The sequence below is a fragment of the Pleurodeles waltl genome, chromosome 1_2 (assembly GCF_031143425.1).
Source record: "Pleurodeles waltl isolate 20211129_DDA chromosome 1_2, aPleWal1.hap1.20221129, whole genome shotgun sequence".
Lineage (NCBI taxonomy): Eukaryota > Metazoa > Chordata > Amphibia > Caudata > Salamandridae > Pleurodeles > Pleurodeles waltl.
Window position 1 is genome coordinate 660,136,902 of NC_090437.1, and position 17,135 is coordinate 660,154,036.

At 43.9% G+C, this 17,135-nt stretch overlaps 1 protein-coding gene across 1 annotated transcript in view; it reads left to right on the forward strand.

Annotated features, from left to right (window-relative positions):
- The window catches only part of SMARCA5 (SNF2 related chromatin remodeling ATPase 5), a 413,986-nt gene that overhangs the window by 318,755 nt on the left and 78,096 nt on the right, over positions 1 to 17,135 (forward strand). Inside the window, exon 19 of the mRNA XM_069242595.1 lies at positions 10,304 to 10,426. Within this exon, the coding sequence (XP_069098696.1) occupies positions 10,304 to 10,426 (123 nt within the window). The remainder of the gene's footprint in view (positions 1 to 10,303; positions 10,427 to 17,135) is intronic.

Here is a 17,135-nt window from a genome sequence, read left to right on the forward strand (position 1 = left end):
ATGGCATATGTAGCTGCAGATACACATGCTGTGCACTGTTCCTGCCATCTAGTGTTGGGCTCGGAGTGTTACAAGTTGTTTTTCTTCGAAGAAGTCTTTTCGAGTCATAGGACCGAGTGACTCCTCCCTTTCGGCTCCATTGCGCATGGGCGTCGACTCCATCTTAGATTGTTTTCTTTCCGCCATTGGGTTCGGACGTATTCCTCTTCGCTCCGTATTTCGAATCGGGAAAGTTAGCTAAGTATCGAAAATTCAACCTTATTGTTCTCGTTCGGTACCGGGTTAGTGTTAGTGTATCGCACAGACATCAAGACCGCTTTGGCGCTTCCACTCTTCATCAAGGCCTGGTCGGCCCGACCACACCCGTCTTCCAAGACTAATGGACCAGACCCCCTTCCGTTTCTGTCCTAACTGTCACGCAAAGTATCCTTAAACAGACCAGCACCGGGTCTGTAACCTGTGTTTGTCGCCGGAACCAAGGGAGGATACTTGGGAAGCTTGCTGAGCGTTTTGATTGAAGAAAACCTTGAGAGAACGAAGCGCAAGAAGACTACAAATGGCGTCGAAGCCGAAAAAACCGCTCGATGTCGAGGAGGAAGAAAGAATCTCCATTCAAGAAACGGACTCGGATGAATCTGACAGTGAACGACCCTCAACGGTGCACCAAACCGTGAGTAAACCTGCCCCGTCCCAAACCCAGGGTCAAACCAAGAAACTCAAGGCCACGGGGATGCCAGCAGGCCATGGCTCTACCCATAGAGGAGAAGGTGACCAGATAACATCAGCACCGAAAAAGGCCAAAGAGTTGTGGAAGACTTCCGACTCTGGTCGAGATTCCGGCACCGAAAAATGTAGACACAGAGGGGTCGAATCAAGCAAGCCCCGAAAAAGCTCCTCGGAACCGAAAAAGACTATTACATTAGGAATTTCGGTACCGAAAAAAAACTGCCTCGGAGCCGAAAAAATCCTCATACAAGGAAAGAAATAGATTTGAGCAAGATTTGGATATAGAAGAACCTGGCCAAAGGCAACAAAGGTTACAAATCCAAAAAGATACAGGCAAGATTCAGACAATATTTGGACTGGCTAATAAGCCAACACTCAACAACCATGTCAATTTCACACGCAATACGTCATAGAAACTCTACACAAACTAGGGCTTTCTATAAATTACCAAAATTCACATCTGCAACCATCCCAACTACAACAATACTTGGGAGCAACACTCAACACACAAAGAGCAATTGCCACTCCAAGTCCACAAAGAGTTCAATCGTTCCAAAATGTAAGATCAAGCATACAACCAAACCAACACTACACTGTAAGGTTTGTAATGAAACTACTAGGCATGATGTCCTCATGCATAGCTATTGTCCCAAAGCAAGACTACACATGCGGCCCTTACAACAGTGCCTAGCAAAACAATGGATGCAAGCACAGGGTCAGCTACAAGATCTAGTGTTGATAGACCGCCAAACACACTCTTCGCTTCAATGGTGGAACCCTATAAATTTAAACAAAGGGCAGCCCTTTCAAGACCCAGTGCCTCACGCCATTATCACAACAGATGCTTCCATGGCTGGGTGGAGAGCACACCAACAATCACAGCATACAAGGTAAATGGGACAATCAACAAAAACTACTTCACATAAATCACTTGGAACTGCTAGCGGTATTTCTAGCATTAAAAGTGTTTCAACCACTGATAGCCCACAAACCTATTCTTGTCAAGACAGACAACATGACAACAATGTATTATCTAAACAAACAGGCTGACACACACTCGTCACAGCTGTATCTCTTAGCACAAAGAATTTGGCATTGGGCAATTCACAACAGCATTCGACTGATAGCACAATACATACCAGGCATTCAAAATCAATTAGCCGACAATCTCAGTCGAGATCAACAGCAAACTCACGAATGGGAAATACATCCCCAGATCCTACAGGATCATTCCTACCGCTGGGGGACACCAAACATAGATCTATTTGCAACAAAAGAAAACGCAAAATGCCAAAACTTCGCGTCCAGGTATCCACACCCTCAGTCCAAGGGCAATGCTCCAAGGATCAGCTGGTCAGGGATATTTGCTTATGCTTTCCCCCCCTCCTGCTCATTCCTTATCTGGTCAACAAACTGAGTCAAAACAAACTCAAACTAATACTTATAGCACCAACGTGGGCTCGCCAACCGTGGTACACAACACTGTTGGACTTATCAGTAGTACCCCACATCAAACTACCAAACAGACCAGATCTGTTGACACAACACAGACGGATCAAACACCGGAATCCAGCCTCGCTCAACCTAGCAATCTGGCTCCTGAAGTCTTAGAATTCGGATATTTAAACCTTTCAGAAGAGTGTATGGAGGTTATTAAACAAGCAAGAAAACCCACAACAAGACATTGTTACGCGACAAATGGAAAAGATTTGTTTGCTACTGCCAGGCTAATCAAATTATGCCACTAGAAGCCTCCACACAAAAAATTGTAAGTTATTTACTACACTTACAAAAGTCTAATCTAGCTTTCTCTTTCATTAAAATCGTCTCACTGCAATATCTGCCTATCTGCAAATTAAACATACATCGCTTTTTAGAATCCCAGTTATTAAAGCCTTTATGGAAGGACTAAAGAATCATACCCCCAAGGACACCACCAGTACCTTCGTGGAACCTTAATATTGTATTAACACGACTCATGGGCACACCATTCGAACACATGCATTCTTGTCAAATCCAATTTCTAACTTGGAAAGTAGCCTTTCTTGTAGCCATCACTTCACTTCGAAGAGTGAGTGAAATACAAGCATTTACTAGTCAAGAACCCTTTATACAAATGCATAAACAAAGTGGTTCTCTGTACAAATCCAAAATTCTTACCAAAAGTCATATCACCATTCCATCTAAACCAAACTGTAGAACTCCCAGTCTTCTTTCCACAACCAGCCTCAGTAGCTGAAAGGGCCTTGCATACATTAGACATAAAAAGAGCACTAATGTATAACATTGACACCGAAACAGTTTCGTAAAACAAAACAATTGTTCGTAGCTTTCCAAAAACCTCATGCAGGTAACCCTATATCCAAACAAGGCATTGCCAGATGGATAGTTAAATGCATTCAGACTGGTTACCTTAAAGCTAAAAGAATTACCCATTACACCAAGAGCACATTCCACTAGAAAGAAAGGCGCCACAATGGCTTTTTTTGGGATAATACCAATGACAGAAATTTGTAAGGCAGCCACCTGGTCTACGCCTCATACATTTACTAAGCATTACTGTTTAGACGGGTTAGCAATACAACAAGCCACAGTAGGACAGGCTGTATTAAGAACATTATTTCAGACAACTTCAACTCCTTCAGGCTGACCACCGCTTTTGGGGAGATTACTGCTTTGTAGTCCATGCACAGCATGTGTATCTGCAGCCACACATGCCATCGAACGGAAAATGTCACTTACCCAGTGTACATCTGTTCGTGGCATGAGACGCTGCAGATTCACATGCGCCCTCCCACCTCCACGGGAGCCTGTAGCCGTTTTTAGTTGCATGAAAATTGTAAATATGTAAATAAATATTCTTTTAATACACACTATGTACATACATTTCTACTCCATTGCATGGGCACCTCTAGTATCCTCACTTTACCAAATCCTACCTCACCCTTTGCGGGGAAAACAATCTAAGATGGAGTCGACGCCCATGCACAATGGATCCGAAAGGGAGGAGTCACTCTGTTCCGTGACTCGAATACTTCTTCGAAGAAAAACAACTTGTAACACTCCAAGCCCAACACTAGATGGCAGGAACAGTGCACAGCATGTGAATCTTCAGAGTCTCATGCCACGAACAGATGTACACTGGGTAAGTGACATTTTCCATATACATTGCATGGACAGATTCTTTACTTAATATATATATGTACATATGCAATTCTTCACTCTTTACTTTAACTCCTGTGGGAAAACAATCTAACAAAAGACTTGAAGCCCATGCGCACTATCACCGAAAGGAGGAGTCACTCAACTGTGTGACTTGAAAAAAAGCTTATTCGAAGAAAAACAATTTGTAACACTCAAACACTGTGAATCTGCAGCACTACATGCCGCCAACAGATGTACACTGGGTAAGTAACATTTTCCTTACCCATGCTCCCCAGCATATTGGACTAGGGGAAGGAAACTTTCCATCAACCAGCCATTGCAAGGGCAGCTAAACCCAGAGTAGAAAAGAAAGAAGTATAAGCCATGAATTCAAAATCCCAAGTACATCCAGGGAAACGCTCATGTGGAGTCCGTCATCATGGCAACCGCAAGGAAGAGAAGACGCGCACATATCTCCATAGGCCCACTACTTGAAAAGGAAAGTAAGAGACTGGACCTGGTGGGATGGAAAATGGAGATGGAGGCTGCAACTCAGTGGCTGATTATCAACTCACACTGTCCTGTTACACAGGTAGGTACCTCAACAATGGGATGGGATGAGATGGAGTCCAGAGGAGTGCAAGAAGAGGGCCAAGGCATTGATGCAAGAGGGGAGAAACATTGCAAACACCTGCCTGAAATCAGCCTTGAATGCAGCAGACACTGCCAGCAGGCAGATGTGCACAGGCATCACATTAAGAAGACATTAATAGAGTCTGGGTTCAAGCTAGAGGTACAAGCCTATATAATGAACATGCCCACTGGAGACCTCTTCCCATGAGTCAGTCATTAAACTTAATCTTTTTTTTTTTTTATGAAATCATAAGTGTACATCTCAAAATATGACACAAACATACATCAGTTAAAAATACATCAGCTAAAAATGTAAAAGATAGGAAACAAAAAACACTTTGGGTGTAGCTTGAAGCTGTAAATAAAGAAATGCAGGTCAAATCTGTCTGAATTCAGAAATTCAAAGGGGCCTTACGTACTTATGTTGGAGAAAGCTTTGGGCAAATTAGTACTACATGCATGGTATCCCAAACTGAGAGATGGCTGCGAATTGGCAGGTTGGAAGACTTATACAAGACCCACTTTGGGGAACAAGAACTGATGATATATATCCAATCTCAAAAGGTGGTGGTGCTGCGTAGGCATAGATTTAACCAAGACATACCTACGCATGAACTGCTTTGTTAAAGCTGAATTCCCACGATTGCCTGCCACCCTTTGGAAGAAGACCTGCTTGAACCATGCAAGATCGCTTTTCATTAGGCCCTTGGGGTTAATATATAAACCTGGTCGCCCTAAGTCCTAGAAAGATTTCTTAATATATTGCAGGCATGGGATCTGAGCTTCATAATCTAAAAGCAAACAATCCTGAAGAATAAGCCTGTTAAAGTGTAACTTCTCGAACTATTCAGGACACCACAATAAAAGCGGGCAGATACAAATGAAATCTGTAATAAGACATGCCCAGTTCTTCATGGATGATTTCAGCAGGAATTCCCTGCCCCACCACCAGTAAGTTTCTCAAAAACGTATTTTCAACCACCTGGACACAATCTGAGCTTGTGTACCCCCAAATTTCACAACCAAAGGTGGCCATCAGAATACATTTGGTCTTGTATATGTCTAATAGAGGTTCTGGGGGGGGGGGGGGGGGGGGGCTTATGCCTGATACATTTAGCAAAGTAATGTAGCCCAGCGATGGCTTTGTAGAATACCCCCCTCATTTTTTTTTTATTAAAGGATTCCAACTGAGACCCAAGTTAAGTAATAGTCCCAGATAAAAGAAACTTTCCACTCTAGTTAAGACCTGACCCTGTGCTGAAAGACCACAAGATTTTGTATTTTTAGGGCCTATCTCCATAAAATGTGCTTCTTAAAATTGGAAGATAAATTCAAACTGTTGATAAAATCCGTAAATGAGTCTAAAAGTCGTTGGAGGCTCCTAGCTGTAGGAGCAATTAAAACTGCATGGTCAGTGTATAGGAGCAATGGAATCGCTCTCTCACCAACACTGTGAACATCGGGGCTGATGTGTAAAAACACCTTCTATAACAGATTTATATTCATAATAAAAAGAGACCAGAATACAGGCCTGGCAGATGCTTTTTTTCAAGTTCAGAATACTAAGTGTGTTCTGCCATTAGGTAGATCTGTCATGAAGGAACAAAATGCATGATTCACCCCATCTCAGCCCAGAGCTGATCTGATACAATCAGAGGCTGAACTGAGGTCCATGAAAGCCAAATGGACAGACCCCTCTGTGGCCAGAGTATATTTAGATGTCAAGAGATGTAAATGTAAGTTCTGCTCGAACCCAAAGTTCTCCTAATGACTTAAACAGGTCACCCAGAACCCTATTGGCACTGGGGGCCTTGCCCTGGAGTAGGGATGGAATTGCATCCTTTACTTATGGCCAGAGAATGGTAATCATATTGACAATGGGAGTAGGGTAGGGCTCAGATTCCTCCCAGTCATAGTGGGCTGTGAAGTAGTTTACCCAGGTCTGTGCCGGGACAGAGCCCAACGGGTCCAGCAACTGATCGTTCTTGAAGAAAGAATGATTCAAAACCCTCCAGAACGTAGTCCTATCCTTAAATGTACTAGCTGCTACCTAGTCACTTCACAAATCTTTCTTAAGCTGCAACTTCCTATTAGCAAGTGCAGCTTTATAAACTGATATACATCTTTTGACCTCTTCCCTATGTTGTGGGGTGCTTGTCAGTGACATAAGGACATAAGGAGATCCTTTACCCTGACAGTTTTTATTGAACCAGCTACTGGGTTTGGTTGGACCTGCTAGTCCTTGGTTGGTAAGTGTCAAGTTTATGTACTCACAAATGGAGTCAAAAGATTTAAGAATGTGGGCTTCTGAGGCCTCATCAAGACCGATTCTAAAATCCTCCTGACACGACTGTGCATCTTGGCATTGAATTTCCCAGGGATAACATTACCCCCATTAAATCCTACCTCATCTTTGCTAGTGACTAAGGTTTTATAAAGGTCACTTGTGCCCGAAGACTTATTTTCCCATGTAAAACTAGCGATCAGGGGATTATGATCACTATTTGTATTCTATTCCTGTGAGAAACTGAGAGGAAGAGAGCCCCCCTCGACACAAAGATATAATCAATAATGGTCCCCACTCCAGGGCCCTTTAAGTTGTGGATACCCTCCGGATGCTTAAGAGCTCGTATGGAGAGCAAGTTGAATAAATTAAAAATAGCAGCCAGATCGTTCAAAACATTCCTTTGGATGGAATACTTAGCGTGCACCTGTTCCACAGGAAAGCTCTCTAATGCCTCGAGGGTCATATAAAACGCAGTCCCTGGTGGGATGTATATTGAAATGTGGGACTCTAAAGGGGAATTTCACTTACAAGGCTATGCATCCTTTAGTGTGAAAGGCACTATATTCAAATGGCTGAGCAAGAGGGGGCCTAGTCACAGTTGTGAAATTAGATCTGGTCTGTAACCCCAAAGTGACTCCCACTAACTCGCCCTTTTTTTCAAGGTGTTCAACTGAATTTTGATAATCGCTTAACCATACTTTGTATTGCTATGTATAATCCTATCCACAGGAAAGGAAACTTTTAGGTTGAGAAAGTGAGAAGGTTTTTAGAAGCTTTCTTATTCCGACTCAACCAGCTGAGATAATTATGTCTGGGAATTTTTTATATACATACCACCTGGGACTGCTTTTCCTAGCCCTGGACGCCAATCACACAAAACAGGCAAGGCCATACTAATATAGGCAGACTACACAGCAACCATGTTTTAGCTCATCAAACAGGGAGGCACAAAATTGTTCACCCTGAGCAAACTAATCCAAGAAACATGGAAATGGGCAATAGGAAGGAATATCCTACTACAAACTGTCCACCCACCAGGGATATAGAACATTAAGGCAGACAGACTGAGCAGACAAGGAAGCAGCTCCAATGAGTGGTAATTAAAATAAACACTGGAAGAAATATTGTCAAGGTCTGCTGGAGACCAACAGTAGACCTGTTCATAACAGCCACAAGCGCAGAATGCTAACTTTGTCTCAAGGTTTCAACACCACCAGTCAGAAGGGAATACCCTATCGGTAAACTGGTCAGGAAGATTTCCATACACTTTACCTCCGACTCGCCAGATACTGAATGTGCTGGAAAAAGCCAAACAGCCATGGACAATTCTTATTCTCATTACTCTACAGTGATCCAGGCAGACCTGGTTCTCAGACCTAAAAGAGATGCCCAAGGGACAAATGATGACAATCAAACTAAAACAGGATCTGCTAACAGGGCAGGAGTGGAGAGTGTACCACCCAGAGCCAGCAACTCTCAGCAAAGAGTCCTGGCTCCTGAATACTTAGAATTTGGGCAACTACAACTGCTGCCCAGGACAATGAAAATCCTTAGAGGCAAGAAAAGTTACCGCTTGAAAATGCTATGCTGCAAAATGGAACAGACCCATTTACTGGTCCATAAATATGGAGACTCGGACAAAACAGGAAACTGTATTGACTTACCTCACTTACCTGTTCAAATTCAAGGTTAACCTATTGACCCTTAAAGGGTCACCTGGCAGCAATAGTAGCCTACACCAGGGCTACTTCAGGTAACAACCTCTTCACATCACCAGTGGTGAAGAGATTCTTGGAAGGAAAGGATTGCACCATCAAGATCAGTTTCAGCACCATTTTGAAACATAAACACCATGCTCACCCAATTAATGACAAAACTGTTTGAACCTATTCACAAAATTGATCATGAGTGTTTCTAATTGCCATCACATCACTACACACAGTGAGCAAGCTACACACGCAAACAATACAGGATCAATACCTGCAAATGCACAAAGACAAGGTAGTTCTCAGAACTAACCCACAGTTTCTACACAGGGTGGGGACCCACTTTCTTGTCAACCAAAGTATTCAGCTACCATCTTTCTTCAAAGAACTAAAGATGCAGACAGAGCCCTACACACATCAGGTGTAAAGAGGGTTTTAATGTACAATCTGCAAGAAACAAACATTTTGTACAGAAAAACTGTTCTCATTTGCCAAAGCATCCAAGAGTTCCCCAGTAACTAAAGAAAACATCTCAAATGGATTGTGGGATAAAAACACACTTGCTATTCTAGGTTGGGCATGATACTGCCCACATGCCCAAGAGCCCACTCAGCAAGGAAAAAGGGAGCAGCGTTAGCGTTCCTAGTAAAAGTACCCATACACTCAATCTGCAGAGCAGGGACTTGGGCATCAATACACACCTTTGCACAACAATATTGTGTGGACCTTCAGATGAACAGAGGTGCTGGCGGGACAAAAGGTACTACAACACCTGTTTGCTCACACTTCTGCATTTCATCCCAACCAACCCATGAGAAGATACCGCTACAAAACCTAATGAACAGCATGTGAATCCAGAAAAGGCTTCATACTACAAAACAAAATGGTTACTTACGTGTAGTAATATTCTAACTTTTAAGAGTTTGCTGGATTCATATGTGATCCACCCTCCTTCCCGAAATTGGGAGATGAATCAACCAGGTGGGAAACGGGGAAAAAAAAGGAAGTATACCAGAAAAAGAAAAACAATCTTAAGATGGCCAATACTCACAGGAACATCTGGGATGCCATCTGTCACACAGGGGATGGACCTACCACCAAATGGTGGTCAACACCCACAGAATAGAAAAACAATTACAGAGCCAACCACTAGATGGTAGAATAATGCACAGCATGTGAATTCAGAAAACTATTCAAGCTGCAAGACTATTTATACTGGTAAATAACGATTTCATTATTGCATTAATAAAGGGCGTAGTTCCTCTATCTCCACCTCACACCCCCCCCTCCCCAAATTGACAATGGACTCTAACTTCAACAACCTCAACGAGAGGTGGGCAGGTAGGTGTTGTCCATCGTCTCATAGCAGTGTCATGAATGGCTGATATTGTTGAATGTGCTAATCGTTCACTTTTTATTTGTTCCCACCCTTGGTTCTATAGTAGTTCTGTAGGCAACATTGTATGGTTGTCAAAGGTTATGATTTTCTAGTTCGGTCCCAGTATCAGTACTAGTTAGCTACTACCTATGTGAAGGATTGACTATCTGGTAGTCCTTTCAGACTGCATTGTTATTAAAAGAAAAAGAAAATGAATTTATAGTCTTTGCCTTGAAAATCCCACTAACTTGCAACATTGACATGTTCCTCAGCGCTCTATAACAAAAAACAGGGGCTAGAACTATTGTAACAAGACCTGGTTATATCCTTGGTAAGCTTTCTTGGTGAGAGATCTCTGAAATAATACTAAAATTAGAAAAAGCTGAAAAATAACCAACTGTTAGTAATACTTATTTTAAATCTTTTTAGGTACCTCGTAATCCTGAACTACCAAATTCATCTCAAGCACAAAAGGAAGAACAGGTTAAAATAGATGAAGCAGAACCTCTCAATGAAGAAGAGTTGGAAGAAAAAGAGAAGCTTCTGACACAGGTATGTCTGTACATTGCAAACCTTTTTTTTTTATCTTCTTGGAATTATTGGTCTTCTGTGTTGTATTGGTATTTGAATAGTGTATTGATTCCACTAGTGTGGCTTTCCATTTGAATTGGTTACAAACTGAAGCATCCCTGAATGGCTGCTTTGTCTGACATAGTGCAAACAGGCTTTGTGTATTGTGTGGCCTAGTCTCAATTGGTGTACGTAAAGTTGGGATGCTTGGTTGTAGTGTAAACTGTTGTGTGTAGGTTAGTGTTGATGATTGGATGGGAGAGTGTTCAGAGTGGTGCTCCAAATTTATTGCAATTTAATGTTGTGCATGCTTTTTTTCTGCTATGAATGTGGAGGAAGTAGCACTACACACTTGATGATCAATGTATACTTCACTGGTTCTAGTCTTCAGTGTGTTGGATAGATCTGTGCAAATAGCTATTGTAAGGAAATGGCTCCCTGTTGGAGTTACCGCCCACTTTTTGCCTGATACCGACTTGACTGAAGTGTGCTGGGACCCTGCTAACCAGGCCCCAGAACCAGTGTTCTTTCACCTAAAACGTACCATTGTTTCCACAATTGGCACACAGATCCGTCCCTTGTAAAAGGTACCAGTGGTACCAAGGGCTCTGTGACCAGGGAAGGTCTCTAAGGGCTGCAGCATGTGTTGTGCCACCCTTAGGGACCCCTCACCTAACACATGCACACTACACTGCCATTGCAGATTGTGTGTGTTGGTGGGGAGAAAAAGGCAAAGTCGACATGGCATCCCCCTCAGGATGCCATGCACACAAAATATTGCCTATGGCATAGGTAAGTCACCCCTCTAGCAGGCCTTTCAGCCCTAAGGCAGGGTGCACTATACCACAGGTGAGGGCATAGCTGCATGAGCAATATGCCCCTACAGTGTAAGTCCATTCTTAGATATTGTAAGTACAGTGTGGCCATATTAAGTATATGGTCTGGGAGTTTGTCAAAAACGAACTCCACAGCTCCATAATGGCTACACTGAATACTGGGAAGTTTGGTATCAAACTTCTCAGAATAATAAACCCACACTGATGCCAGTGTTGGATTTATTAATAAATGCACACAGAGGGCATCATAGTGATCCCCCCGTATTTTACCCAATTGTTCAGTGCAGGACTGACTAGTCTGTGCCAGCCTGCTGCTGAGAGAAGAGTTTCTGACCCCATGTGGTGAGGGCCTTTTTGCGCTCTGAGGACAGAAACAAAAGCCTATTCTGGGTGGAGGTGCTTCGCACACACACCCCCCCACCCCACTGCAGGAACTGTAACACCTAGCAGTGAGCCTCAAAGGCTCAGGCTTCGTGTTACAATGCCCCAGGGCACTCCAGCTAGTGGAGATGCCTTCCCCCTGGACACAGCCCCCACTTTTGGCGGCAAGTCCAGGGGAGATAATGAGAAAAAGGAGGAGGAGGTACTCACCAGTCAGGACAGCCCCTAAGCCATCTTGGTTTTGGAGGATTTCCCCCAATAGGATTAGGGATTTGCCCCCCTCCCCACAGGGAGGAGGCACAAAGAGGGTATAGCCACCCTCAAGAACAGTAGCCATTGGCTACTGCCCTCCCAGACCTAAACACACCCCTAAATTCAGTATTTAGGGGCTCCCCGGAAACTAGATTCCTGCAACTTGAAGACGAAGAAGGACTGCTGACCTGAAGCCCTGAAGAGAAGACGGAAACACCAACTGCTTTGGCCCCAGCCCTACCGGCCTGTCTCCCCACTTCAAGAAAAACTGCAACAGCGACGCATCCCCCAGGGTTCAGCAACCTCTGAAGCCTCAGTGGACTACCCTGCATCTAAAAGGACCAAGAAACTCCCGAGGACAGCGGCCCTGTTCAACAAACCTTCAACTTTGCAACAAAGAAGCAACTTTTAAAGACCACACGTTTCCCGTCGGAAGCGTGAGACTTTCCGCTCTGCACCCGACGCCCCCGGCTCGACCTGCGGAAAACCAACACTACAGGGGAGGACTCCCCGGTGACTGCAAGCCCGTGAGTAGCCAGAGTTGACCCCCCCTTGAGCCCCCACAGCGACGCCTGCAGAGGGAATCCAGAGGCTCCCCCTGACCGCGACTGCCTGCTTCAAGGAACCCGATGCCTGGAAAACACACTGCACCCGCAGCCCCCAGGACCTGAAGGAACCAGACTCAAGTGCAGGGGCGACCCTCTGCCTAGCCCAGGTGGTGGCTACCCCGAGGAGCTCCCCCCACCCCACCGCCCATGCCTGCCTGCATCGCTGAAGAGACCCCCGGGTCACCCGATTGAAACCTATTGAAAACCCGACGCCTGTTTGCACTCTGCACCCGGCCGCCCCTGTGCCGCTGAGGGTGTACTTTCTGTACCTGCTTGTGCGCACCCCACCCGGTGCCCTACAAAACCCCCCTGGTCTGCCCTCCGAAGTCGCGGGTACTTACCTGCTGGTAGACTGGAACCGGGGCACCCCTATTTCCATTGAAGCCTATGTGTTTTGGGCACCACTTTGACCTCGGCACCTGACCGGCCCTGAGCTGCTGGTGTGGTAACTTTGGGGTTGCCTTGAACCCCCAACGGTGGGCTACCTTGGACCCAACTTTGAACCCTGTAAGTGTTTTACTTACCTATGAACTTAACATTTACTTACATCCCCCCAGGAACTGTTGATTTTTGCACTGTCCACTATTAAAATAGCTTATTGCCATTTTTGGAAAAACTGTACATGCTATTGTGGTGATTCAAAGTTCCTAAGATACCTGAGTGAAATACTTTTCATTTAAAGTATTGTTTGTAAATCTTGAACCTGTGGTTCTTAAAATAAACTAAGATATTTTTCTATATAAAAACCTATTGGCCGGGAATTGTCTGTGTGTTCCTCATTTATTACCTGTGTGTGTACAACAAATGCTTAACACTACCCTCTGATAAGCCTACTGCTCGACCACACTACCACAAAATAGAGCATTAGAATTCTTTTTTTGCCACTATCTTACCTCTAAGGGAAACCCTCGTACTCTGTGCACACTATTTCTTACTTTGAAATAGTATATACAGAGCCAACTTCCTACAGCTATCAACTGTAACATGTTTGCTTTTCTCAGTTTAAATGAGGAGGTCACAAGTTTGAATACCTTGTTTTATTAGGTGCAGCTTGAGTATGTGTGCATGGTTACTGATTTGGTGGCTGGCATGCTTTGCTCTGTCTTTGGGAATAGGTGTATCTTATCCAGCAATAAAAGTTCTGGAAAACGTTGAAACAAATCTTATTTCCATGTTTCAGTTATATCAGGGAGACCATAAACCGGGTAACATAAGATCAGTATACATCCTACCACAGTGTGGAGCCTGTATGGTTCAAGTGAAGAGGAATTTTTTTGCTTTCCAGAATGGAAGATGGGTCTGTATGTTCCGGTTTGTGTTCTGAGGTTCAGTAGCTTGAACAGAGATCGATGGCCATTCCTGAACCTAGAAATAACTACCAATACCATGCCTTTAGAGCTGAGAATCTTTCTTTTTGGCAAATTTGTAGCTTTTGCTGCAGGAAGAGGTTAGTCAGTGGTGTGGTGCTTGTAATGTGGCAGAGATTTGGTCACTAGGTTAGGAGTAGAAGAGAAGTTTGGCTGCTTTATTCTGCCCCATCCCCAATATAAAACCCCTGGGCCAGAGAAAGGAAGGTAGAGTCCTACACATAGATGGCAGGTTAGAACGGTGATTGCTCCCCAGACCTACTGGGGAAACACCAGGAATAGAGAAAAATGATTTTATTATTCTTGGAATAGAATGCTATGATTGGTTATGAACAAGATCTGGATTGCCCCCAACATTACCTGCAGGACTTGGTGGTATCAAAGTCCGTTGGTTTACTTGGCACACACCAACACACTGCTAATTTTCATGTCTCAAAACACTGATACAGTGTACTAGTTAACTGACACCAAGTTTCTGTTTAGGAAGAGGCAAACAGTTGGTCTTCAAAAGGTGGTCATTGTAGGTAAATGTAGCTTGTGAAATAACACTGTTTCTGTGATTTTAAAGTCTAACATGTCTTGGTTTTATTTGTGTCAAATGGAGTTCATTTAGCAAACCGTACTACAGTTAGTCAAGGGGACATTCACCCTGAAATCATTTTAGTTGACGTTTGATTGGGTTCCAGTAGCCTGATGCCATTTCAGCATTTCATGGATTCATTTGGTGTCTTTTTTAATTTTTTTATTTGCATATCATTGGGGATTATCTTGGAAAACATCAAATCCATCAATTGGACTAACTTGGAAAACACACTGGTGGTTTGTTTTTAGTTGTTTTTTTAAGCAAGCACAGAAGGAGAAATGGTCATCTGCTCAGCCACCTGAGTTTGGACTGGTTTTACTCGATGCAACCTGCAGATCTCTTTGCATCCCATAACCGTATCTAGTGATCATTCTGGTTACTCATTCAGGCACTTTTTGTAAACCTTTTAGCAACTGGTTTGGGCTTGTGTGGACTTGTCTTGCATTTGGTCATCCTGGCACTGTTGGATCCATCTCAACTCAGTAAATCCATATTTTACTGATAGTTACATTGAAATTGATTGTTGTGGTATAAATCTGCGAGCCATATTTAACATTTTCTTTTTATGTTTGTAAAAACGGTTCCTGGCATATTGGAGCGTCTGTGTTCCCAGAGAATCCAACAGATTATGATTCTGTAGTTGCATGCCTTTTCACAGTATGAATAATTTCCCACTGAATCAGCTTTTTAAAAATTGTTGGGAGTTCGCATCTTTGATTATGCTTGGTTGTAACACCCTCTGACCATTTCTTTTAAATATGAACATTTTGCCACAGCTGCTTAATACTGAAAGTAGAGAATTCCTTTTTGTGAGTCATAGATAGAACTTCATGAACACTCCAGAGTCTTGTTTGGGTCTACCTTAAATTGGTTTATAATAGGGGGAACTACTAGTCTGGCGCCACACAGAAAGGCACTGGTCTTGTCTATGCTGTGTTTTTTGCTATAATTTTCATTGTTGGCCAGTTGCAGGGCATGCTCGATTGGATGGAGCTATCCCCCACCTTCAGACTAAGGCGAACGTTCTACGTTTGCTATGGTTCACTATAAACGTGCAGAAGCCACACCTGATGTTTTCTCAGATGCCCCCTTTCATCTGAGCTGTTCTGGACATAGTGACGTTTTTGGCCTATCCTCCTGAGCGACATGTCAAGGGTATTCATGCTAGGATAGCAATGTTTCGGCCTCTATTCTGGATTTTGTTGACTGACTCAGAGGCTGTTTTGCCTCTTGGCCTCCTGCTTACTTTTCACAGTACATGCCTGTTGGCATATGAAGGCTTTGCATTGGGATCTGAAGTTCCAGTGGGCACAGCATCAGGGGAATCTCTCTGACATGGTCCAGATCTTGGAAGGAAATGCAAAAGATCTGCAGTGGTGGCTAATGATCTGCAGTTGTCAGTGGCAGACACCCTCATCCTTCCCTAACCAGAGCGGACTGTAGAGATAGCTGCATCACTTCTGGGATGGGGGGGCCATCTGGTAGAGGTAAAGGTCAGAGGACTCTGGTCTCCGGCATAATTTGGACTCTACATAAACCTGTTGGAGCGATCCGGATGGCATGAACGTCCTTTGTTCCATCAATCTGGGTAAGGCTGGTACAGGTGTTCACGGACAACACTACTTTCTTGTGATATTGCAAATAACTGGGCAGGGTGGGGGCTGTAGACCCTTTGTCAAGAGGCTCTGCGCCTTTGGACATGGCTGGACCGTCTGGGCATACCGGTTGTGGTTCAAAACCTAGCAGGCTCTCTGAATGCCAGCGCAGACAAACTCAGCAGTTGCTGCCTATTGATCAACATCTTGGAGTGGCGCAAGTTCTCTTCCAGAAATGGCAAGAACCTTTGTTGAATGTTTTTGCTTCCATCGGACTCTCAATGTTAGCAGTTTTGCACATTGGAGTTTCCAAGGCAGCTCTCACTCTGAAACACATTTTGTGTCTAGTGGAGCTTGGGCCGCCTTTAAGCCTTTCTGCTAATACTACTCCTGCTGATAGTCCTCAAGAAGATTGGGCACAGTCTAGCATCCTAAGCTGTTGAGCATGAGTCCTGCGAGGATCTTCTGTCTCAGCAACAGGGCAGGGTTCTGCACAAACATGAAAACCCTCTGCTTTCATATGAAGATGGTGCAACGACAATAGATTGCTTTCGACCTTCCAACTGAAGTCTGTAATGTTACCTTAGCAGCCAGGCGTCCCTCCACCAAAACAATGTACTCCTGCCATTAGAACAAGTTTGTAGCGTGGTGTACAGACAAGTTGATTCTGTTTCTGCACCCCTTTCTCAAGTCCTGTTTATTCTTAGTTCACCCTAGCAGGGCACCATGCTTATCCAAGATGGGACCAGACGGGTCTATCTTATTCTTGCATAAAAAGCATGAGATGGGATTATTATGCAGACAAGACAAACATGGTAACCATTACAAAAATGTTCCAAAAGATTAACAGGTCAACCATTATAATGTTATTATGTTGGTATATTCCTATCTGTCACTACCTACACTGTCGAGAGCATAGTGGGAGTACCGTTTACCAGATCAACTGGGATTGCCTAACCTCTCATACCTGGGTAACATGTACTGGGGAGCCATGAAGCCGGTGTGGTGTTGTGCCGGCTATTGTCCTGTGCAGGGTAGAGGTAGGAGTCAGCAAAGCTGCATCTTGGCC